This window comes from Mauremys reevesii, linkage group 1 (genome assembly GCF_016161935.1).
Source record: "Mauremys reevesii isolate NIE-2019 linkage group 1, ASM1616193v1, whole genome shotgun sequence".
NCBI classification, from domain to species: Eukaryota; Metazoa; Chordata; order Testudines; family Geoemydidae; genus Mauremys; species Mauremys reevesii.
Window position 1 is genome coordinate 42,277,756 of NC_052623.1, and position 25,654 is coordinate 42,303,409.

Genomic DNA, 25,654 nt, shown 5'->3' on the forward strand with positions numbered 1-25,654 from the left:
TGAAGGAAGGCAGGATCAGGGTAGTCCTTTCTAAGTAGATTTCCTTTGGGGAGGGTTAAAAAAAAACAACCCAAAAACTGGATATTTGGTGCTATCTGATGCAAAGGCAAAAACTCTACTTTTCAGGAAACCTGGATGATTAAGAAGTATTGAGGGAGATGGTGAATTCCATCAGAAGTAGGAAAAATCATACCTGCTCCCATGTCAAACTGCTGGAAGAATTTGAACAAGATGTTCCCATGAGCCACCTCCATTATAGCCTTAACAGAAGGGATTTAATATATCTAAGAGAGTAAAAATACAGACACAGAACTATAAATGCAGCATCTGGGGAGAGTCTGCAGTCACAAGGAGCACAAACTGCCTCAGAAACAAGCATAGACCTGCTTTGTTGGAGTTCTGAAAGATGAGAACATCTATAAGTTTTGTCTCTTCGAAAAAAATAAGTATAAATTATTAGTCTGATTTGTGTAAGATGTAATGATATGACAGATCAGAAGTTACATATATATTATATCAAACAAGTTTAATTTTTGGACTTATTTTTAAAGAGGAAAACAGTTCAAGAAAGGCAGATGAAAATCATATTCAATTTATTGCCATCTGGTGGTAAAAAGCAAAAAGTGTTCTGAAAGCTTGATGAAAAACACCTGAATTCCCTACAACAAGCTTCCAAAATCAAAAAAAATTTTGGAGGGACAATTCTTCATGGAATCTGTGGGCTCCCAGGCACTGGAAGGTGATTTGTTCACTCTTAGGGTACGTCTACACTACGGGACTATTCCGAATTTGCATAAACCGGTTTTGTAAAACAGATTTTATAAAATCGAGTGTGCGTGGCCACACTAAACACATTAAATCGGTGGTGTGCGTCCACGGTCCGTGACTAGCGTCGATTTCTGGAGCATTGCACTGTGGGTAGCTACTCCGTAGCTATCCCATAGTTCCCGCAGCCTCCCCCGCCCCTTGGCATTTCCGGGTTGAGATCCCAGTGCCTGATGGGGCAAAAATCATTTTCGCGGGTGGTTCTGGGTACAGCCTCACCCCTCCCTCCCTGACAGCGGCAGACAACCGTTCGCGCCCTTTTTGCTTGGTGAACCGTGCAGACGCCATAGCACAGCAAGCATGGACCCTGCTCAGCTCCATACCGCAATCGTGGATGTTTTAAACACCTCGCGCACTCTCGTGCAGTATATGCTGAACCAGGACCTTCGAACCGAGGCGAGTAAGAGGCGGATACGGCAGCGCGGCGATGACAGTGATGAGGACGTGGACACAGAATTATCTCAAACCGCGGGCCCCGGCGCTTTGGAGATCCTGATGGTAATGGGGCAGATTCTATCCATTGAACGCTGATTTTGGGCCCGGGAAACAAGCACTGACTGGTGGGACCGCATTCCCAGTGGCTGCGAAACTTTCGCATGCGTAAGGGCACTTTCATGGAACTTTGTGACTTGCTTGCCCCTGCCCTGAAACGCCATAATACCAAGATGAGAGCAGCCCTCACAGTAGAGAAGCGAGTGGCGATAGCCCTGTGGAAGCTTGCAACGCCAGACAGCTACCGGTCAGTCGGGAATCAATTTGGAGTTGGAAAATCTACTGTGGGGGCTGCTGTGATGCAAGTAGCCAAAGCAATCACTAAGCTGCTGCTACGAAGGTTGTGACTCTGGGAAACGTGCAGGCCATAGTGGATGGCTTTGCTGCAATGGGATTCCCTAACTGTGGGGGGGCGATAGATGGAACCCATATCCCTATCTTGGCACCGCAGCACCAGGGCACCCAGTACGTAAACCGGAAGGGGTACTTTTCAATGGTGCTGCAAGCACTGGTGGATCACCAGGACGTTTCACAAACATCCACGGGATGGCCAGGAGGGTTCATGACGCCGCGTATTCAGAAGCACTACTCTGTTTAAACGGCTGCAGCAAGGGACTTACTTCCCAGACCAGAAAATAACAGTTGGGGATGTTGAAATGCCTGTCGTTATCCTGGGGGACCCAGCCTACCCCTTGATGCCATGGCTCATGAAGCCATACACAGGCAGCCTGGACAGTGGTCAGGATCTGTTCAATTACAGGCTGAGCAAGTGCAGAATGGTGGTGGAATGTGCATTTGGCCGTTTAAAGGCTCGCTGGCGCACATTACTGACTCGCTCAGACCTCAGCCAAACCAATGTCCCCTATGTTATTGCTGCTTGCTGTATTCTCCACAATCTCTGTGAGAGTAAGGGGGAGACCTTTATGGCGGGGTGGGAGGCTGAGGCAAATCACCTGGCCGCTGATTACGCGCAGCCAGACACCAGGGAGATTAGAAGAGCACACCAGGAAGCGGTGCGCATCAGAGAAGCTTTGAAAACGAGCTTCATCAATGGCCAGGGTACAGTGTGACTGCTGTGTTTGTTGATGAACACCCAACCCCTTGATTGACTCAGTCCCTGTAAGCAACTCCTCCCCTTCGAGTACAGCTTACTTATGCAAATAAAGTCACTCTCATTTAAAAAGCATGAATTCTTGATTTTTTCATTATAAAAAGAGGGAGAGAAGTAAGGGTGTGCTTTGGGAGGAGGAAAGGAGGGATGGAGAAGGCCATTAAAAAAAAATTCAGAGTAACGGCATCCTTCTGGTTGGGCTGTCCACGGGGGTGGAGTGGGCGGGTGCACGGAGCCTCCCCACGCGTTCTTACACGTCTGGGTGAGGAGGCTAAGGAACATGGTGAGGGGAGGGTGGTTATACAGGGGCTGCAGCGGCACTCTGTGATCCTGCTGCCGTTCCTGAAGCTCCACAAGACGCCGGAGCATGTCAGTTTGATCACGCAGCAGCCCCAGAGTTGCATCCCGCCACCGCTGATCTTCCTGCCGCCACCGCTGATTTTCCTGCCGGTCTTCCTGCCGCCACCTCTCATCTCGGTTGTCCCTCCTGTCCTCACGTTCATCCCTCCTGTCCTCACGTTCACTGGCCTCTTTCCTGTAATTTGAAACCACGTCCTTCCACTCATTCAGATGAGCTCTTTCATTGCGTGTAACTTCCATAATATCCGAGAACATCTCATCTCGCGTCTTCTTTTCCTCCGCCTTATCTGTGCTAGCCTTTGGGATGGAGGAGGGACGCTTGAAAAATTTGCAGCTGCATGAGGGAGATAAATATTTAGAAAGATACATTTTACAGAACAATGGTTATACTCTTTCACAGTGAAAAGCACTATTCACCTTACATAGCACATGTGATTTCCCTACAAGGTCGCATTTTCATCTTAATAGTGACTGCTTGCATCTCTGGGGTTACAGATCTCACAGACACAGGTCCAGGCATCAGGATTCAGCTTGCATGCGGCCATGGTAAGCCACTGTCTCAGTGATTTACCCTCCCCAACGCATGGCTAATACCACGCTAGCTCCTGCTAATCAACAACCTTCCTCCCCCACCCACTGCTTGTCCGGTAGCTTGGGAAGATCGCCTCGCCGGTGACCAAACAGAAAAGATCATCGGCATTTCACCCTCCTCCCCCGCCGCTACGTGCAGGAAAGTGTTTTTTTTAAGCTGCTGCATTCCACGAACCCAGTAGAAAAATGGCCACCCCCCTTACTTAAATTCCTGATTTTTAACCAGGTTATCCTGAACGATATCACTTTGCTGAGGATAACAGAACAAGATAAAGAGCGGATGCTTCTTGAATGCCAGCAGTCCCCGGGACCATACGCTGCGATGCTTTGCCACGCAATGATACCTGATTACTTGCTACATGCATGGCATGGTAAAGTGTCCTACCATGGTGGGTGGAACAAGGATGCCTTGCCCAGAAACCTTCTGCAAAGGCTTCTGGAGTACCTACAGGAGCGCTTCATCGATATGTCCCTGGAGGATTTCCTCTCAATCCCCGGACATGTTAACAAACTTTTCTAAGTAACTATACTGTCTGCGAATGCATCCCAAGTCCTCAGGGCAAATCAATCATTAAAAAAGGCTTGCTTAAAAAACAATGTTTGCTATTTGCAAAGGTACACTCACCAGAGCTCCCTTCCAGGGCGTCATTCTCTGCAATAGTTGCTTGTGAGGGCTGGGAGCAGGGTAATTCCGTCAGGGTGATAAAAAGCTCCTGGCTGCTGGGGGTCACGGAGTGCTGTGTGCTCTCTGCAGGTCTTCCTCTTCTTCTTCCTCTTCATCTTCCCGTCTGCATAATCCTCAGACATGGCAGAGATTACAACCCCCACCTCGGAATCCACGGTCAGGGGTGGGGTACTTGTGGCGCAGCCCCCTAAAATTCCATGCAGCTCAGCATAGAAGCGGCATGTTTTTCGACCTGCCCCGGACCTTCCGTTTGCTTCTTTGGTTTTCTGGTAGGCTTGTCTGAGCTCCTTAACTTTCACTCTGCACTGCACGGAGTCCCTGCTGTGGCCTTTAGCAGTCATAGCCTTAGAAATTCTTTCAAATACTTTTTCATTTCGTCTTTTGGAACGCAGTTCTGTTAGCACTGAATCCTCTCCCCATATAGCGATCAGATCCAGTACCTCCCGAGCGGTCCATGCTGGGGCTCTTTTTCGATTCTCAGGAGACTGCATTGTTAACTGTGCTGATGAGCTGTGCGTGGTCACCTGTGATGATGAGCTCTCCACGCTGTCGAAGCAGGAAATGAATTTCAAAAGTTCGCGGGGCTTTTCCTGTCTACCTGGCCAGTGCATCCGAGTTGAGAATGCTGTCCAGAGCGGTCAGTGGTGCACTGTGGGATAGCTCCCGGAGGCCAATACCGTCGATTGCGGCCACACTAACCCTATTCCGATATGTTAATACCGATATTAGCGCTACTCCTCTCGTCGGGCAGGAGTACAGAAACCGATTTAAAGAGCCATTAAAATCGATATAAGGTGCCTCGTAGTGTGGACGGTTGTGGCGTTAAATCGGTTTTACGCTCGTAAAACCGATTTAAACGCCTAGTGTAGACCAGGCTTTACAAACCTTAGATTATGTATATACCTCAAAACTTTTGGAAGTTTTGGGCAGTTTTTTTAAATCTACTTTTAAAATTTGCTAGGTCAAGAAGGTGTCAAAACAAAACAATCCAACCAGCCTTATTATATGGTGGATGAAAAGATGTTGGTATTTCATTCCAACTATACAACACTGCAAATACTTTTTTAAAATTCATGCACTATACCATTAACACTAAAGCAGTGTAAAGTTTTTACTGGTATTTGTTTTGGATGATCTGAATCTATTACTTGTGGGGGATTTGACACTTATGAATAATACAGTTCTTCCAAACTCATGCAAAACATTCCCCAGCCCTTATGCCATACTATATATATATATATATATATATATATATATATATATATATATATATATATATATATATATAAATAATAAAAGATGATATGTATAAAATATCATTATCTAATTATATACCATCTAAATATTGATCCACTCTCTTTGGAGGAGCTCCCATCAACACTATCTTACCCCCACTATACATTTGCCCAATCATGTCTACATGGTCCCCCTAATCCATGCTGAACAACAATATTAAAGTACAAGGAAAGCAGTTCTCGAGAATATAAAGTAATTAACAATCTTGTGTTGTAATCTGACTCCAAATATAGACCATGAAACGTGCCTTTGAGTCACTGCTATTAATATTTGGATTGCAACACTGCTGAATAAATCGGAAAACAAATTAAATATTGAGACAGTGCTCTGTAACACCATCTAAACCCTAACTGGCCTCTTCCATCTCCTCCACTCCAGTTCTTTCGTGGCACCTATTTGAGCATCTTGGGAGGAGACAACAGTGTGACTGGCAAAACTACCTCCAAAAACTTGGAGGATAAAAGATTATTTATAGGGCCCTACCAAATTCACGGTCCATTTTGCTTAATTTCACAGTCATGAGATTTAAAAAATAATAAATTTCATGATCTCAGATATTTAAATCTGAAATTTCATGATGTTATAACTGTAGAGGTCATGACCCAAAAGGTAGTAGTGGGGGGGTGGGTCGCAAGGTTATTGTAGAGGGGTCATAGTATTGCCATCCTTACTTCTGTGCTGCTGCTGCTGACAGCGCTGCCTTCAGAGCTGGGTGGCCGAAGAGCAGCAGCTGCTGGCCGGGAGCCGGGAGCCCAGGTCTGAAGGCAGCACCGCCAGCAGCAGCAGCGCAGAAGTAAGGATGGCATGGTATGGTATTTCTACCCTTTCTTCTGTGCTGCTGCCCTCAGAGCTGGGCCCTTGGCCAGCAGTCACCACTCTCCAGCCACCCACTGCCACTCTTACTTCTGCGCTGCTGCTGGCGATGCTGCCTTCAGAGCTGGGCATCTGGCCAGCAGCTGCCACTTTCCAGCCACACAGCTCTGAAGGCAGCGCAGAAATAAGGGCGGCAATATCACAACACCTGCCCCCACAGTAATCTTGCAGCCCCTTCCCTCACCCCATGACCCCTTTTTGGGTCAGGATCCCCAGTTTGAATAACACTGGTCTCCCCTGTGAAATCTGTATAGTACAGGGTGAAGTACGCAGAAGACCAGATTTCATGGTCTGTGATGCGTTTTTCATGGCTGTGAATTTGGTAGGACCCTAATTATTTCCAAGGACTTCACCCAGAAGGCTGACTGTGTTGGCTGTTCAACAAACTATAGCAGATACAATCCTGAATGACCCCTCTTTTCTAACTTTTCCCCATCTTTATCTCAAACAATATCTCAACTATATATTGCTCAATCCGTGAACAATTTCATCATTTTTTTTTAATACACACTTCTTCCATATTTGCATAAACATGTTCTAATTCTTCTTATGTAGGTCTGGAGATGGGGAGGAAGTTACCTGAGCGTTTTTGTTTGTGCTTTGATACGGAGCCTACTATCATTAACATAATTGCAGAGAAAGCAACAGTCTCAACATGGCACTTCCTGTTGTGACACCTGGGAGCTTCTACTGCTAGAGAAAGAGGAAAAATATCTTTTCTACCATCCTCATACTGTGGAAGGGGGAGGGAAGGAACTAGTAAGGTAGCAGAGACTGGGTTGCTGAGCTAGAGCCTCTGAGGCCTGGTCTACACTAGGCTTTTAAACCGATTTTAGCAGCGTTAAACCGATTTAACGCCGCACCCGTCCACACTACGAGGCCCTTTATATCGATATAAAGGGCTCTTTAAACCGGTTTCTGTACTCCTCCCCAATGAGAGGAGTAGCGCTAATATCAGTATTACCATATCGGATTAGGGTTAGTGTGGCCGCAAATCGACGGTATTGGCCTCCGGGCGGTATCCCACAGTGCACCACTGTGACCGCTCTGGACAGCAATCTGAACTCGGATGCACTGGCCAGGTACACAGGAAAAGCCCCGCGAACTTTTGAAATTCATTTCCTGCTTGCCCAGCGTGGAGAGCTCATCAGCACAGGTGACCACGCACAGCTCATCTGCACAGGTAACAATGCAGTCTCCTGAGAATCGAAAAAGAGCTCCAGCATGGACTGCACGGGAGGTACTGGATCTGATTGCTATATGGGGACAGGATTCAGTGCTAACAGAACTGCGTTCCAAAAGACGAAATGAAAAAGTATTTGAAAGAATTTCCAAGGCTATGATGGAAAAAGGCCATAGCAGGGACTCAGTGAAGTGCAGAGTGAAAGTTAAGGAGCTCAGACAAGCCTACCAGAAAACCAAAGAAGCAAACGGAAGGTCCAGTGCAGGGCCAAAAACATGCCGCTTCTACGCTGAGCTGCATGCAATTTTAGGGGGCTGCGCCACAACTACCCCACCCCTGTCCGTGGATTCCGAGGTGGGGGTTGTAATCTCTGCCATGGCTAAGGATTATGCAGACGGGGAAGATGAGGAGGAGAAAGAGGAGGATGACCTTGCAGAGAGCACACAGCACTCCGTTAGCCCCAACGGCCAGGAGCTTTTTCTGACCCAGACGGAATTACCCTCCCAGCCCTCCCAAGCCTCTATCCCAGACAATGAAGCCATGGAAGGGACTTCTGGTGAGTGTACCTTTGTAAATATCAAACGTTGTTTTTTAAGCAAGCGTTTTTTAATGATTGATTTGCCCTGAGGACTTGGGATGCATTTGCTGCCAGTAAAGTTACTTAGAAAAGTTTGTTAACATGTCTGGGGATTGAGCGGAAATCCTCCAGGGACATCTCCATGAAGCGCTCCTGGAGGTACTCTAAAAGCCTTAGAAGAAGGTTTCTGGGCAAGGCAGCCTTGTTCCGTCCACCATGGTAGGACACTTTACCACGCCATGCATGTAGCAAGTAATCAGGTATCATTGCATGGCAAAGCATAGCTGCGTATGGTCCCAGTGATTGCTGGCATTCAAGAAACATCCGTTCTTTATCTCGCTGTGTTATCCTCAGCAGAGTGATATCATTCAGGGTAACCTGGTTGAAAATCAGGAATTTAATTAAGGGGACAGAGATGGCCATTTTTCTACTGGGTTCGTGGACTGCAGCTTAAAAAAAAAAATCCTTTCTTGCACGTAGCCAAGCGGGGGGAGGGGAGGAGTGAAATACCGATGAGCTTTTTCGAGTTTGGTTCGCAGGGATCTTCCCAGCTAACAGCCACGCGGTGGGGGGGAGAAGAGGGGTGATTAGCAGCTTTCATGGTACCAGCCATGTGGTGGGGGGAGGGGTAAAGCACTGCAGAAGCCGAAAGACAGGGGCTTACCATGGCCACATGCAAGCTGAATTCTGATGCCCGGACCTGTGTCTGTGAGATCTGGAATACCAGAGCCGCAGGCACTCAATATTAAGATGCAAAATGCGACCTTGTAGTGAAATCACATGTGCTATGTAAGGTGAATAGTACTGTTCACTGTGAAAGAGTATAACCATTGTTCTGTAAAATGTATTTTTTTAAAATACTTCTCTCCCTTTTTTCCCTCCCTCATGCAGCTGCAAATTTTTCAAGCCTCCCTACTCCATCCCAAAGGCTAGCTTAGATAACGCGGAGAAAAAAGAAGACGCGAGATGAAATGTTCTTGGATATAATGGAAGTAACCCGCAAGGAAAGAGCTCATCTGAATGAGTGGAAGGAGGTGGTATCAAATTACAGGAAAGATGCCAGTGAACGTGAGGACAGGAGGGACACCCGAGATGAGAGGTGGTGGCAGGATGCAACTCTGGGGCTGCTGCGTGATCAAATTGACATGCTCCGGCGTCTGGTGGAGCTTCAGGAACGGCAGCAGGATCATAGAGTGCCGCTGCAGCCCCTGTATAACCACCCTCACCATGTTCCACATCCTCCTCACCCAGACGTGTAAGAACGCGTGGGGGGAGGCTCCGTGCACCCGCCCACTCCACCCTCGTGGACAGCCCAACCAGAAGGCTGTCATTACTGTGAAATTTTTTTAGTGGGCTTTTCCATCCCTCCTATCCTCCTCCCAAACCACACCCGGGCTACCTTCTCAGTTCTCTCCCTCTTTTTATAATGAATTAATAAAGAATACATGATTTTTAAACTATAGTGACTTTATTTCCATAAGCAAGCTGTAATCGAAGGGGGAGGGTGGGTTGCTTACAGGGAATGAGTCAATCAAGGAGGGTGGGGGTTCATCAAGGGGAAACAAACACAGCAGTCACACCCTACCCTGGCCAGTGATGAAGCTCGTTTTCAAAGCTTCTCTGATGCACACCGCTTCCTGGTGTGCTCTTCTAATCTCCCTGGTGTCTGGCTGTGCGTAATCAGCAGCCAAGTGATTTGCCTCAGCCTCCCACCCCGCCATAAAGGTCTCCCCCTTACTCTCACAGAGATTGTGGAGAATACAGCAAGCAGCAATAACAATGGGGACATTGGTTTGGCTGAGGTCTGAGCGAGTCAGTAATGTGCGCCAGCGCGCCTTTAAACGGCCAAAGGCACATTCTACCACCATTTTGCACTTGCTCAGCCTGTAGTTGAACAGCTCCTGACTACTGTCCAGGCTGCCTGTGTATGGCTTCATGAGCCATGGCATCAAGGGGTAGGCTGGGTCCCCCAGGATAACTACAGGCATTTCAACATCCCCAACTGTTATTTTCTGTTCTGGGAAGTAATTCCCTTGCTGCAGCCGTTTAAACAGAGTAGTGCTTCTGAAGACGCGAGCGTCATGAACCCTCCCTGGCCATCCCACGTGGATGTTGGTGAAACGTCCCTTGTGATCCACCAGTGCTTGCAGCACCATGGAAAAGTACCCCTTGCGGTTTACGTACTGGGTGCCCTGGTGCTCCGGTGCCAAGATAGGGATATGGGTTCCATCTATCGCCCCACCACAGTTAGGGAATCCCAGTGCAGCAAAGCCATCCACTATGGCCTGCACGTTTCCCAGAGTCACAACCTTTTGTAGCAGCAGCTTAATGATTGCTTTGGCTACTTGCATCACAGCAGCCCCCACAGTAGATTTTCCCACTCCAAATTGATTCCCAACTGACCGGTAGCTGTCTGGCATTGCAAGCTTCCAGAGGGCTATTGCCACTCGCTTCTCCACTGTGAGGGCTGCTCTCATCTTGGTATTATGGCGTTTCAGGGCAGGGGAAAGCAAGTCACAAAGTTCCATGAAAGTGCCCTTACGCATGCGAAAGTTTCGCAGCCACTGGGAATCGTCCCACACCTGCAACACAATGCGGTCCCACCGGTCTGTGCTTGTTTCCCGGGCCCAAAATCGGCGTTCAATGGCTAGAACCTGCCCCATTACCATCAGGATCTCCAAAGCGCAGGGGCTCGCGGTTTGAGAGAATTCTGTGTCCATGTCCATGTCGCCTGGCTTTGCAGGTCCTGGTTCAGCATAGACTGCACGAGAATGCGCGAGGTGTTTAAAACGTCCACGATTGCGGTATTGAGCTGAGCAGGGTCCATGCGTGCTGTGCTATGGCATCTGCACAGTTCACCCAGGAAAAAAGGTGCAAAACGGTTGTCTGCTGCTTTCACGGAGGGAGGGGTGAGGCTGTACCCAGAACCACCCACGACAATGATTTTGGCCCCATCAGGCACTGGGATCGCAACCCAGAATTCCAAGGGGCGGGGGACACTGCAGGAACTATGGGATAGCTTCGGGATAGCTACCCACAGTGCAACGCTCCGGAAATCGACACTAGCCTCGGACCATGAACGCACACCGCCGAATTAATGTGCGTTGTGTGGTCGCGTGCAATCGACTTTATACAATCTGTTTTACAAAACCGGTTTATGTAAATTCGGAATAATCCCGTAGTGTAGACGTACCCTGAAAGATGCTCTAACACCCTGCTGTTTGCTTGTGAATGAGGACCCAATTCTGCTTCTACTTAAATCAAAAGTAAAACTCCCATTGATTTCAGTAGGAGCAAGATCAGTCCCTAAATGATCCTTGAATACAAAATGGCAAACTATACATCTTGCAGTATCCAGAGACAGAGGAAGACTTCATGGGGGAAGGAGGGGCAGACCAGAAAGAACTGATCAGTTCAAGTATCAGAGGGGGAGCCGTGTTAGTCTGGATCTGTAAAAGCAGCAAAGAGTCCTGTGGCACCTTATAGACTAACAGACGTTTTGGAGCATGAGCTTTTGTGGGTGAATACATGCATCCAACGAAGTGGGTATTCACTCACGAAAGCTCATGCGCCAAAACGTCTGTTAGTCTATAAGGTGCCACAGGACTCTTTGCTGCTTGATCAGTTCAAGGTAACGAGTGGCTGAGAAGGCAAAGCTGAAGTGGCTACATGAAAAAGAAAACAAAACTGTGCCCACAGCATTAGATACCAACTATTGCAGTGCAAATAATTTGCAGCAGTCATTCAAGGAATTTATTCTTTTATTCTGCTCATACCTGAAGTGGGTTGCTTCGTCAGTGAGGGATATACAAACACATTGGAAAAACAGCACTAGAAAACCATTTTTTGGTCTTAATTGAGACCCAAGATTTCTCTTTACAAAGAAAAGCATCTTTCCCTGGTATTTCAACATACTACCTTTCTCCTGCTTTATTCTGTATGTCCCTTTGGTGAACTCTCTATCCTTGGCTTATGTATCTAGTTAATTGTGGCTCAGTTACTGCAATCACACATCCCTCAGAATGCATAAGCAAGCAGTTCCACTAATTTATTTATGTATGTATATTGTAACAATATAAAAGATATTTAAAAGGTACATGGGCAAGTTGTCATCTTTAAAAAAAATTCCTCTATGTGTTACTAACAATAGCTTAGATTATTACACAGGAGAGAATTTAAGATCTTACTTATGTACTATTTATCCTCTTGTTTTCTTCTTGCACTTCTTTCACCTTAGATAATGAAAATTTCACTTTTCTGTTGGAGGCACACTGCAGGAGTATTAAGAGCTAGAAAGTGAAACTGAGTACATCTGGGATGCACACACTATGGGGATTTCTGTAAAAGGCTGTAATCCTGCAAAGGTTTATTTATCTAACATCTTCAAGGTCTGTCAAATTAAACATGTGCATATTATGTCTCTGCAAAATTAGCGTCTAAATCTGAAAAATGTTTATACTGAATTTTTTTTGGAAGAACAATAGTTTTTGTCAATAGTGGATTGGCAAAACAATACAAGGGTTGGGTGTAGACTAGTAGAAAGTGACCTTTTAACCTGTCACCTTTCATTTTCTCTCAATATTTCTTTGTTTTTCTTCTCTGAATTTCTTCACATGGTGGCGCTATTATTTACTGCTTTTACAGCACTCATAATCAAACGAATAGTAAAGGGTGTTAGGGATAAAGGTCACAACAAGAAGATTGCACAATACACCTCTGCCTCGATATAACACTGTCCTGAAGAGCAAAAAAAAAATCTTACTGCGTTATAGGTGAAACCGCATTATAATCGAACTTGATTTGATCCACCGGAGTGCGCAGCCCCGCCCCACCCCAGAGCACTGCTTTACCTCTGAGGGCCGGATCCAAAGCCCACAGAAGTAAATGGAAAGACTCTTCCCGCTGATGCAAGGAAACTCCTGAAAAGTAAAGGTACAAAGGATTTTTGGGAATGAAACCCCTGACTCCGTGGATCAGCCTCTCAACTCTAGTCCTCTGGCCCTCCTCTCTCAGGCTGCATAACACTTTAAGGAGCTGGACTGTCAAAGGGCAGAGACCCACTCCTGCACATAACTCCCACATGCACCCTGGAATGCAGTTACTGCTATTTGAAGCGGGAACATCTTAAGGCAAGTCTACATTACAAAATTAAGTTGAGCTAAGTTATGTTGACATACAACCATTGCAGTAATTACATCACTTCTGCGTGTCCACACTATGCGCCTTGTGTCGATGGTGCGCATCTTCACAAGGAGCGCGTGCACTGATTTAACTGTCATGGCGGGGCATTGTGGGACAGCTTCTGAAAGGCAGCAACAGGTAATTTAAGCAACGCAGTGTCTACACCAGAGGCGGGCAAACTACAGCCCGCGGGCCACATCTGGCCCGTGGGACCGTCCTGCCCGGCCCCTGAGCTCCTGGCCGGGCAGCTAGCTCCCGGCCCCTCCCCTGCTTCCCCCCTCCCCTGCAGCTACACCGCCACACAAACAGCACTCTGGGCAGGGGGGGCTGCGCACTCATGCAGGACAGCATGGCAGTGTGTTTGGCTCCGGCCGGGAGGCACAGCTCCAGACATGCTGCTCTGAGCAGCATGGTAAGGGGATTTGTGGGGGTTGACTATGGAGCAGGAGGTCCTGGGGGGCAGTCAGGGAGCAGTTGGATGGGGCAGAGGTTCGGGGGACAGGGGACGGGGAACAGTGGGGATTGGATAGGTGTCGGGGCAGTCAGGGGACAGGGAGTGGGGGGGTTGGATAGGAGGTGGGGTCCATGGGGGGCTGTTAGGGGCAGGAGTCCCGGGAGGGGGTGTTCAGGGGACAAGGAGCGGGGTGTGTGTGGATGGGTGGGGGGGTTCTGAGGGCGGAAAGTGGGAGGGGCAGATGGGGGCGGGGGCCAGGCAGTTTGGGGGGCGCAGCCTTCCCTACCCAGCCCTCCATACAGTTTTGCACCCCGATGTGGCCCTTGGGCCAAAAAGTTTGCCCACCCCTGGTCTACCCTTATACTGTGCCAACCTAAGTATGTCAACCTAAGAGCTACATCTCTTGCGGAGGTGAAGTTATTAAATTGGTGAGTAGGCATGTTACATCAGTGGGAGCTACATTTTAGTGTAGATGCTTAGAGTTAGGTCGATGTGAGCTGCCTTAACTCAACCCAACTCTGTAGCGTAGACCCAAGGCTTGGCTGTGGCTATTTGATTGCTGCCTCTAGGAGAGAGAATGCCACAAATAAGAGGTTCCCCTCCCACCCCACCCCCATCCTAGCACTGAAACTGCAAGAGCCCTGTTCACATTAAGCATCTGCAGAAAGTCTTATGGATGGGGTTGGGGAATATTTTAGTGGAAGCAGCACTCCTTTATCTTCTCTGCCCCTTCCAGGAGTTCCACCGCCTCTAAGTCCTCTCTCCACCCCGTGCCCAGCCCCCTTGTAAAAAAAAGCCACAAAATCTGTCCAATATATTTTCCTTAATGAGCTATGACAATAAAAACTGCTACTGTACATCACACAGCTTCAAAGCCCTTAGAGCAAAGGAATAATCAGAGGTACCACATACCAGACAGATGCCAGAACATCTGGGAGACAGAACAATAAGTGTGTGAACAATGTGTATGCTAGCTCTAATCACAAGTTTATACATTTAATTCAACACTGTCTGTATTCTGGTAAAGCCTAACCCAGTACGAATGTAGAGGTTAAATTTTAATCAGCCCACAAAGGATCTGATTCTAGAAAACTAAGCTATCATATCACTGATGTAAATTAAATATTACCTCTGGACTCCCTGGGTTTTAACCACAGGAGCATCCTTGCACCCTATACTTTATAGTTGTCTTTGGTGCTGTAATCTTAAAATGAGCCCCCTCTAGTCACCGGCAATAGGCTACCTGCATTTCCCCCCACCCACTCCAAAGCAGCAACTTAGCATATTAAACTATATCCATGAGTTTCCTTACTGCAGGAATTTTATTCTAGATATTATTTTTCCTTTATTTAAGCCCAAAACTCCATCTCCATTAACTGCTGTCTGTTCTCCTGGGCAGGAGCATAGGCAGACAGACTGCTTTGAAGTGGAAACCATTGGACCTTCATAACAAACTGCCAGTGGGCAGCTACAGGAGCAAGAAGCCAGATTCATCCCCATGGAGAGTACACAAATTACCTCTGTATGACAGCTCAGGAAGCAAGAGTTCAGAGGAAGCTAAGAAATCAGGAGTTCAGATTGTCTTTAAGTCAAATAATGCAAGCCCTTAAAGCACAGAATACTACAAACTGAGACAATGATAGCTAAGTGTATTCATCACCCAGCTCAAGCTATAGCGATGTTTCACAACCCCTCCAGCACATTAAACCACTTCATTACCAGAGGCTGAAAGAACAGTCAGAGGAACTTCATGTCACTGAATCTTGACATCTGAATCTCACTATTACCTTGTACGAGACAAGGGGTACGTCTTCACTCCCGGCCGTATCGGCGGGTAGCAATCGATTTCTCAGATTGATATATCACATCTATATCAATCCCCGAACGCGCTCCTGTCAACTCCGGAACTCCACCAATGCGAACGGCGGTAGTGGAGTCAACAGAGGAAGCCGCGGACGTCGATTTCGCGCCATGAGGACGGTAGGTAACTCGATCTAAGATACTTTGACTTCAGCTACACTATTCACGTAGCTGAAGTTGCATATCTTAGATCAATCCCCCCCCAGTGTAGACCAGCCCTAGGTGGGTGAGGTAATATCTTTCATTGGACCAACTTGTTGGCGAGAGATAAGCTTTTAAGCCACACAGAGCTCTTCAGGTTTTATCTTGTGTGGTCAGTCATAGCTTATTGTGAAGATGTTATTTTGTGCCATGTTGATATCAGGGAACAAGTAGACAAGGCAGAAATTGGAGTATCTTTTTTACTGGATCTATGAATAGGTTAGAAAATGTAAGTTCTTGAGTGACAGGTCATTAAGGGCATTATAATGCCACAGCTGTCCACTGCTCTCTAGAAAGTGGGCCTGATTCTCAATTGTCCTGAACCTGGTTCAACGCTACTATTGTGATTTGGTAATGTTTCATAACCAATTTGTGCTGTTTGTGCACAGGTATAAATTACTATAGGAGCTGCAGGACGGGAAAAAAAATCAGTTTCTGCAGAATGGCTGATGTACTGCACTTGTTATCACACTGCCTATGACCCAGATGTTCAAAAGCTACCTAGCAATATAGTAATAAAACAACTATAGGTTCATGATGCAATTGAGAGGAAGAATGTTTATAATCTTTTAAAGTATGCTGTATGGGTGTGTAAATTCCAAATGGTAGGTAAAGGAATGTAGCTACTGACATAACCTGACTGATTAAAAGCGACTCTCTTAAATAATGTCCCTTGTAGTGGTTTTGATTTGTATGTAACCAAGACATGTCTATTCTTCCAGTCTAATGAGTTTTTAGTGGATCATGATAAAAGACTTTTCATAAACAAGTACCATCTCAGTATATAATGATAACACACTTAGGGAAATCATAGCAAGTCCCTGCTCTTCCATGCAGGTGACTTATATAACACTTGGTGTATGCAGTAATATATACACTTGGTGCTTTAAATGTCATACAGCTGAAAACAATTATAAGCCAAATCTGGGAGAAAAAAAAAGTAATCAGAGAAATCTAAATGACAACGGTTTAAGAACACTCTACTCAGGGGCGGCTCTAGGCACCAGCAAAACAAGCTGGTGCCTAGGGCGGCAAAATCTAGGGGGCGTCCCCTGCGGCCGGGGGGGGGCGGGAGGCTGCGGCAGGTCCACCGGAGCCCCGGGACGACTGGACCTGCCGCAGGCATGACTGCGGAGGGGGCGCTCGTCCCGCGGCTCGGCTGGACCTCCCGCAGGCATGACTGCGGCAGCTCAAGTGGAGCCGCCGGACCCGCGAACCGTCCGCAGCCACGGGAGGTCCAGCCGAGCCACGCGGGACCAGCGGTCCCTCTGCAGTCATGCCCGCGGGAGGTCCGCTGCTCCCGCGGCTCCGGGGCGCCTCCCGCGCATAACTGCTTGGGGCAGCCAAAAACGTAGAGCCGCCCCTGACTCTACTACACCGTTTTTCAAAGTTTGGGTCACGAGAGAGTACTGGGTCGCGGCATGTCAGGCACTGGGTCACTCTGATCAGCACCACTGACTAGGACATTAAAAGTACCGTCGGCGGTGCTGCCCAGCTAAGGCAGGCTAGTGCCTACCTGTTCCGACACCACGCTGCACACTGGAAGCGGCCAGCACTGGGTTCGGCTACTAGGCAGGAGGGCCATGGGGCTCCGCGTGCTGCCCCTGCCCCAAGCACCGGCTCCGCACTCCCATTGGCCTGCAGGCGAGAGTTGCGCAAAACCGCTTGTGGACCTCCACCTAGGAGCCAGACATGCTGCTGGCTGCTTCCAGGGTGCAGCACAGTCCGTGGTGCCAGGACAGGTGGGAAGCCTACCTGTGCACCCCAGCTGTGCCACTGACCGGGAGCTTCCAGAGATAAGTCTGCAAACCAACCCCGCGCCCCAATCCCCTGCCCCAGCCCTGAAACCCCCAAACCTGGAACCCCTTCCTGTACCCCAAACCCCTCATCACCGGCCCCACCCCAGAGTCTGCACCCCCAGCCCAGAGCCCTGATCCCCTCATTCCCAGCCCCACCCTGCAGCCCTTACCCCAACACTGCAATCCTCTGCCCCAGTCCTGAGCTCCTCCCACACCTCAAACCCCTCATCCCCTGCTCTACTGGGTCACAGACATCAACAATTTTCTTCAATTGGGCCCTCAGAAAAAAAGTTCGAAAGCCACTGCTCTACTAGATCTCCAAAAAGCCACAATCAAGGAAGAAGGCCATACTGGTTAAAAAACCCAACCTGGTTTAGAGGGTAAGTGAAGGCAGCTATAATATATATAAAAAAAACAAATGGAAGAAAGGGGAAGTTGATAGTGATGAATATAAATCAGAAGCTAGGAATTGCAGAACATTTGTAAGGGAAGCAAAAGGACACAAGGAGAAAGCTATAGCCAGCAGAGTTAAGGACAATACAGAATATAAGTATATTAGGAACAAAAAGAATCCAAATCATACTGGAAATGGTAGAATCATCAATAATAATGGAGAAAAAATAGAAGTGTTCAATAAATATTTCTGGTATGTATTTGGGGAAACAGATAAAGTCTCATTATACAACACTCTTTCCTTTCCTCTATTATCTCAGGAAGATGTCAAACAGCAGCCACTAAAGTTAGATATTTTAAAGTCAGCAGCTCCAGATAACTTGCATCCAAGAGTTTTAAAAGAGCTGCCTGGGGAACTCACTGGACTGTTAATGTTGATATTTAATACATCTTGCAACACTGGGGAAGTTCGAGAAGACTGGAAAAAAAGCTAATTTTGTGCCAATATTTAGAAAGGATAAATGGGTAATAATAGGTCTGTTAGTCTAATATCGATCCTGGGCAAGAAAAGGGAGCACTGATACAGGACTCAAGAATTAAAGGAAGGTGATATAATTAATGTAAATGAACATGGGGTTTATGGAAAATAGATCCTGTCAAACTTACTTGATTTTTTTAATAAAGTTACAAGTTTGGTTGATAAAAGTAATAATATTGATGTAATATACTTAGGCTTCTCTAAGGCGTTTGTACTGCACAACATTTTGATTAATAAACTAGAACAATGTAAAATCGACATGGCACACATTAAATGGATTCAAAACTGGCTAACTGATAGATCTCAAAATGTAACTGTAAACTGGGAATAATCCTCAAGCAGGTGTGTTTCCAGTGGGGTCCTGCAGGCATGAGTTCTTGGCCCTATGCTATTTAACATTTTTATCAATATTAGAAATGGAAGAAAACAGAGAAACATTACTGATAACATTTGCAAATGATACAAAAATTGGGGGAGTGGTAAATAAAAAAGAGGACAGGTCACTGATACAGAGCAATCGGGATTGTTTGATAAAATGGGTGCAAGCAAACAATATCTGTTTTAATATGCTAAATGTATACATCTAGGAACAAAAATATAGACTAATTTACAGGATGGGGGACTCTATCCTGGGAAGCAGTAACTGAAAAAGATTTGGGGGTCATAGTGGCTAATGTGCTGAATAGGAGCTACCAGTGTGACACGGTGGTCAAAAGGGTTAATCCTATCCGTGGATGCATAAACAGGGGAATCTTGAGTAGGAGTACAGAGGTTCTTTTCCCTCTCTGTATCTGGCACTGGTACAACGGCTGCTGGAATTCGGGGTCCAGTTCTGGTGCCCACAATTCAAGAAGGATGCTGCTAACTTGGAGAGGGTTTAGGAGAGCCAGGAAAATGCCTTAAGGATTTGACACAGTGCCTTACTAAAGGATTAGAAAAAGTGATTGCACTCCTTGAGTCTGTTAAGCTAAATAAAAATCAGCTACCTAAACAATTTGGGGCTCTTCCTATTAAATAAATTCAATACCTGCCCATCATGGGTCCTCTGCTGTTCCTCCAAGCTTTTATTTCCTGGTCCTTGTGGAAATGAACAGGGAGCCTGCTGCCACCTTGCCAGGTTACAGCCCTGCTTCTTTTAAAGGGCTCACCGGCCATCTCCTCACTCCCTCTGCCTTAGCTTTCTCCACTTAGGCCCCTGGTGCCAATCCACTGGTGGAAGTTGTTGTCTGTACTGAGGCTGAGCTGTGCTCAGACAATTTGAAGCAAATCTTCTTTAGCTCCAGAGATGACTGGAAAGGCAGCCTGTGGGTATGCCTGGCCTGACCTCAGACTTGCTGTAGCCATTCAATGGAGAAGGCAACAGCCCCACCTTCCTTCCCCTAGCTCCACTCTTTGGTGCTGCTGCTACCAGATAATGCCATCCCTTACCTGACTGCACTCTAGGGTGCGGCCCCAAAGGGGCTAGAATCTGATCCCATTCAGGAGTATGTCAAACCGTACTATTAGAGTTCTTTGAAGGGGTCAACAAACATGTGGACAAGGGGGATCCGGTGGACGTAGTGTACTTAGATTTCCAGAAAGCCTTTGACAAGGTCCCTCACCAAAGGCTCTTACGTAAATTAAGCTGTCATGGGATAAAAGGAAAGGTCCTTTCATGGATTGAGAACTGGTTAAAGGACAGGGAACAAAGGGTAGGAATTAATGGTAAATTCTCAGAATGGAGAGGGGTAACTAGTGGTGTTCCCCAAGGGTCAGTCCTAGGACCAATCCTATTCAATTTATTCATAAATGATCTGGAGAAAGGGGTAAACAGTGAGGTGGCAAAGTTTGCAGATGATACTAAACTACTCAAGATAGTTAAGACCAAAGCAGATTGTGAAGAACTTCACAATCTCAAAAAGATCTCACAAAACTAAGTGATTGGGCAACAAAATGGCAAATGAAATTTAATGTGGATAAATGTAAAGTAATGCACATTGGAAAAAATAACCCCAACTATACATACAACATGATGGGGGCTAATTTAGCTACAACGAGTCAGGAAAAAGATCTTGGAGTTATCGTGGATAGTTCTCTGAAGATGTCCACGCAGTGTGCAGAGGCGGTCAAAAAAGCAAACAGGATGTTAGGAATCATTAAAAAGGGGATAGAGAATAAGACTGAGAATATATTATTGCCCTTATATAAATCCATGGTACGCCCACACCTCGAATACTGTGTATAGATGTGGTCTCCTCACCTCAAAAAAGATATTCTAGCACTAGAAAAGGTTCAGAAAAGGGCAACTAAAATGATTAGGGGTTTAGAGAGGGTCCCATATGAGGAAAGATTAAAGAGGCTAGGACTCTTCAGTTTGGAAAAGAGAAGACTAAGGGGGGACATGATAGAGGTATATAAAATCATGAGTGATGTTGAGAAAGTGGATAAGGAAAAGTTATTTACTTATTCCCATAATACAAGAACTAGGGGTCACCAAATGAAATTAATAGGCAGCAGGTTTAAAACAAATAAAAGGAAGTTCTTCTTCACGCAGCGCACAGTCAACTTGTGGAACTCCTTACCTGAGGAGGTTGTGAAGGCTAGGACTATAACAATGTTTAAAAGGGGACTGGATAAATTCATGGTGGCTAAGTCCATAAATGGCTATTAGCCAGGATGGATAAGAATGGTGTCCCTAGCCTCTGTTCGTCAGAGGATGGAGATGGATGGCAGGAGAGAGATCACTTGATCATTGCCTGTTAGATTCACTCCCTCAGGGGCACCTGGCATTGGCCACTGTCGGTAGACAGATACTGGGCTAGATGGACCTTTGGTCTGACCCGGTACGGCCTTTCTTATGTTCTTATGTACTAGGGAACTCTTAGTGTATGGTAGCAGAATCCACATGGCCAGTTAGTGCACTACAGATTTACACCCCAGTTTTCTGTGCACTAACTCTCTACCTTTCTAGACAATTCATGGGCCTTTATGAATTAATCTGGAGTTGAAAAAGGATATGACATTAGTCAACATGGTTTCTGTAAAGGGAAATCGTGTCTTACTAATCTATTAGAGTTCTTTGAAGGAGTCAACATGTGGACAAGGGGGATCCGGTGGACGTAGTGTACTTAGATTTCCAGAAAGCCTTTGACAAGGTCCCTCACCAAAGGCTCTTACGTAAATTAAGCTGTCATGGGATAAAAGGGAAGGTCCTTTCATGGATTGAGAACTGTTTAAAGGACAGGGAACAAAGGGTAGGAATTAATGGTAAATTCTCAGAATGGAGAGGGGTAACTAATGGTGTTCCCCAAGGGTCAGTCCTAGGACCAATCCTATTCAATTTATTCATAAATGATCTGGAGAAAGGGGTAAACAGTGAGGTGGCAAAGTTTGCAGATGATACTAAACTACTCAAGATAGTTAAGACCAAAGCAGATTGTGAAGAACTTCACAATCTCAAAAAGATCTCACAAAACTAAGTGATTGGGCAACAAAATGGCAAATGAAATTTAATGTGGATAAATGTAAAGTAATGCACATTGGAAAAAATAACCCCAACTATACATACAACATGATGGGGGCTAATTTAGCTACAACAAGTCAGGAAAAAGATCTTAGTGTCATCGTGGATAGTTCTCTGAAGATGTCCACGCAGTGTGCAGAGGTGGTCAAAAAAGCAAACAGGATGTTAGGAATCATTAAAAAGGGGATAGAGAATAAGACTGAGAATATATTATTGCCCTTATATAAATCCATGGTACGCCCACATCTCGAATACTGTGTACAGATGTGGTCTCCTCACCTCAAAAAAGATATTCTAGCACTAGAAAAGGTTCAGAAAAGGGCAACTAAAATGATTAGGGGGTTAGAGAGGGTCCCATACGAGGAAAGATTAAAGAGGCTAGGACTCTTCAGCTTGGAAAAGAGAAGACTAAGGGGGGATATGATAGAGGTATATAAGATCATGAGTGATGTTGAGAAAGTGGATAAGGAAAAGTTATTTACTTATTCCCATAATGCAAGAACTAGGGGTCACCAAATGAAATTAATAGGCAGCAGGTTTAAAACAAATAAAAGGAAGTTCTTCTTCACGCAGCGCACAGTCAACTTGTGGAACTCCTTACCTGAGGAGGTTGTGAAGGCTAGGACTATAACAATGTTTAAAAGGGGACTGGATAAATTCATGGTGGCTAAGTCCATAAATGGCTATTAGCTAGGATGGGTAAGAATGGTGTCCCTAGCCTCTGTTCATCAGAGGATGGAGATGGATGGCAGGAGAGCGATCACTTGATCATTGCCTGTTAGGTTCACTCCCTCTGGGGGCACCTGTTATTGGCCACTGTCGGTAGACAGATACTGGGCTAGATGGACCTTTGGTCTGACCTGGTACGGCCGTTCTTATGTTATGTTCTTATACCAATGAAGACAGTCTTTTCACAGGCACAAACAGGTTAGAAACAGACATAATTAAACTTTTTTTTTTATATAATTTACTATTTCTATAGCACTTTCAGTGTGTGTGGCACTGTATAATCACATGAAGGGTATCACAAACAGCTCCCTGCCTTGAGAAGCTTGCATTCAACACACTCCTACGAAAGGGTCAGTGGATCTATTTAGTTGGGTGGGTACCTCAGGCCTGCATGGTTCTACCTCACAAACCTCACTACAGGGAAACAATCTAGATGGACTGTTATCTGAAGCACTTACAATCTAAATAGGTAAAGCAAACAAATGGTGTTAGAAAGAATTATTATTTTTCAGACAGGAAACTGAGAAACAGACAGATTAAGTGACTTGCCCAAGGTCACACAGGAAGACTCTGGCTGAGCCAAGAACTTAACCCAGATCCCAATCCAGTGCCTTAACCACAAGAGGCTATTTTTGCTCAGCTTACATTCTAAGGCTAACTTAACTGAAATTTAAAAGTAGACCTCCAGTTCAACAATCTATCAGTAGAAATACCCCATTACGTGTTAAGCTTACCTGGATAGCCTTTGCATAAAGAGAAAAACAGAACCATAAATATAGAAATGTAGGACCAAATTCAGACTTGGTAGTAGGTGTAAGTCTATTGAATTCAAAAGGCGTACTCAGTTCTTTTGAAAAGCTTATTTATATGCCTAATTGTGGACTTAGGAGCCCATTTTCAAAAATCTTGGCCAACATTTCTACCTCACAATGTTTCCAGCCTTGCAAACAGTCACGCCTGGCCAATCTTCCCCTCCCTATCTTATCATAACAGGACAAATCACACAGAAACTAGCTAGTGACTGAAGAAAGGCAAACACCAAGCTCCCATTCAGAGGAAAGCCTTGGATTTCACTGGGGTTACACAGTGTATAAGTCAGTCCTGAATTTACCCCCATGTGTTTAACCAAGCCCCCTGTAATATGTCAGGCAAGTCCAGTCTGCTGAGGTGCTTCATTTCAGATGACCTTTGCCTTCCTTTTAAAGTTTAAGTGAATGTCACCCTCATGAAAGGTTTCAGCCAGAGGGGGAACCCTGGAGAACAGGTGCAGCACTCAGGGCAGCCTTCCCAACTCTATTTCACCAGCACCTCAAATCTGACCTGGAGGATCACCAGCTATTTCTGTTCAGTGCTTGGTCACTGCTTTCACTGGCAACAAGTAACCAGTGTTGGTGGTTATGGGATGTATACACCTGTCCATTAGGAACTGGACTAAGGCCACCCAGTTATTTCACCTCGGTCACTAAGTCACCCATGGCCATCACTGACCTGGGATGAAATCAAACAGGTGACCTAGTGGCAAATCGCCTTATTACCTGTTTCGATCAGTGGAGGCCTCTACTTTGGTTTTGGAGAGGTGCCAAGAGTCAATGTGGTATGTGCCTGAGACTGTCACAGCTGTCACAGGGACATGGATCATTTCCTTACAGCCCTTATCAAGTATTCATGCCATCCTCGCTCCGGCAGGAATCAACCTTCAGCCAACACCCTCTGTCACTGACAGGTGAGGTGACAGACCAGCCTCCCCTGCTAAGGGGGGTGGGGGTGGGGGAGACCCGGCAGAGCCCTCAGTGCCCCACTCGCCACAGACACACACGCTTCTTACCCAGCCCGTGGCTGTGTCTCTAAGGCTGCTCCCAAATCCTGCCTCCCGGTAACGTGCCGGTTTTGGGGGGCCACTAGCTGGGCAGGGGAGCTGCACCCCCCCTCCTCCCGCCGACACACCCACAAACAAATACGGCCTAACACCCTGCCCTGCACCCACCCAGCCCATGGGGGCCACCCACGCACACACCCGCCGCCAGGCACCCAGCCTGGGGGAGCCAGGGCCGCTGTTCGCGGGGCTCGCGAGTCTGACACGCTCCAAACAGCCCAGCCTGGCTCGCCAGCGCTGCGGGGCAGCAGCGGCCGCGGGGAGGCGGGACGGGGTGAGGGGGGCTCGGGAGCGCTGCCGCTGCCGTCCCAGCGAGGCAGGAGCCCACCGGGGTCAGGATCGACGCCTCCTACCTGATCCGGTCCTTCTCGGCCCTTTTCAGCTCCGCGTCCCGCTCCAGCACCTGGAAAATCTGCCGGGCTTCCTGCTCGCTGAGGAAGGTGAGATCGAGCCCGCGCGGTGCTCCAGCCATCACCGCGCACGGGCTGGGGGACCGGCTCTGTCCCCTCAGCTCTTGCCCCGCCCCGCAGCCGGGCCCAGCCTGCGGAAAGCGCCAAGTCCCACGGGAGCGGGCACCGCCCGCACCTGGGGGCCTGGCCCTGGCCAACACCTGCGTGAGTGACAGCCCGCGGAGCTAACCCCGGCGGGGCGCCACAGGCCGAACGGGGCGCCGGGACCAATCGCGTGTGCGCAGGGGCGGGCCCTGTCCCAAGGCGGCGGAGTCCCTTAGGTCACCCGGGAGCGAGGCAAATATTTGCTCTGAGCCTTTGGCCATTGAGGCGCGTTCGGGCTTTGGCAGCGAAGGAGCCGCCTGGCTGGAGGGGCTTTGTCCAGACGGTCAGACCTGGGCGAGGGGGGAAGTTTGACCTTTTGACAGAGGTAGAGATCCCAGGGGAGGGAGCCAGCGCTGGAAACAGGTGGCCCTGGGGCTGTAGGAAACACCCTGATGGAGAGAGAGAGAGACCAGCACTGCAGTGAGGAGCCCTGGGCTACGGAGACACACACTCTGGTCAGCTCGTTTCAAATCCCTGCGTGACCAGCAGCCTGCCTGTTTGGGTGTGTGACCCTACCTGTAAAATGGGGATGAGAAATCAGCCCTCAAGTATCAGGGAGTAGCCCTGTTAGTCTGTA

General features: G+C 47.2%; 1 protein-coding gene and 1 long non-coding RNA gene across 6 annotated transcripts in view; one reads left to right on the forward strand and one right to left on the reverse strand.

Moving 5' to 3' along the window:
- Positions 1–516, forward strand: part of LOC120399035 — an 87,196-nt gene extending 86,680 nt beyond the window's left edge. For all 5 annotated transcript variants that reach the window (XR_005594903.1, XR_005594908.1, XR_005594897.1 and 2 more), the window contains one exon: positions 127–516. This is a non-coding gene — a long non-coding RNA (uncharacterized LOC120399035). The remainder of the gene's footprint in view (positions 1–126) is intronic.
- Positions 1–25,022, reverse strand: part of POGLUT3 (protein O-glucosyltransferase 3) — an 84,365-nt gene extending 59,343 nt beyond the window's left edge. Inside the window, exon 1 of the mRNA XM_039526814.1 lies at positions 24,877–25,022. Coding sequence (XP_039382748.1) covers positions 24,877–24,995 — 119 coding nt within the window. The 5' untranslated portion in view covers positions 24,996–25,022. The remainder of the gene's footprint in view (positions 1–24,876) is intronic.
- Between the last annotated feature and the right edge of the window lie 632 nt (positions 25,023–25,654).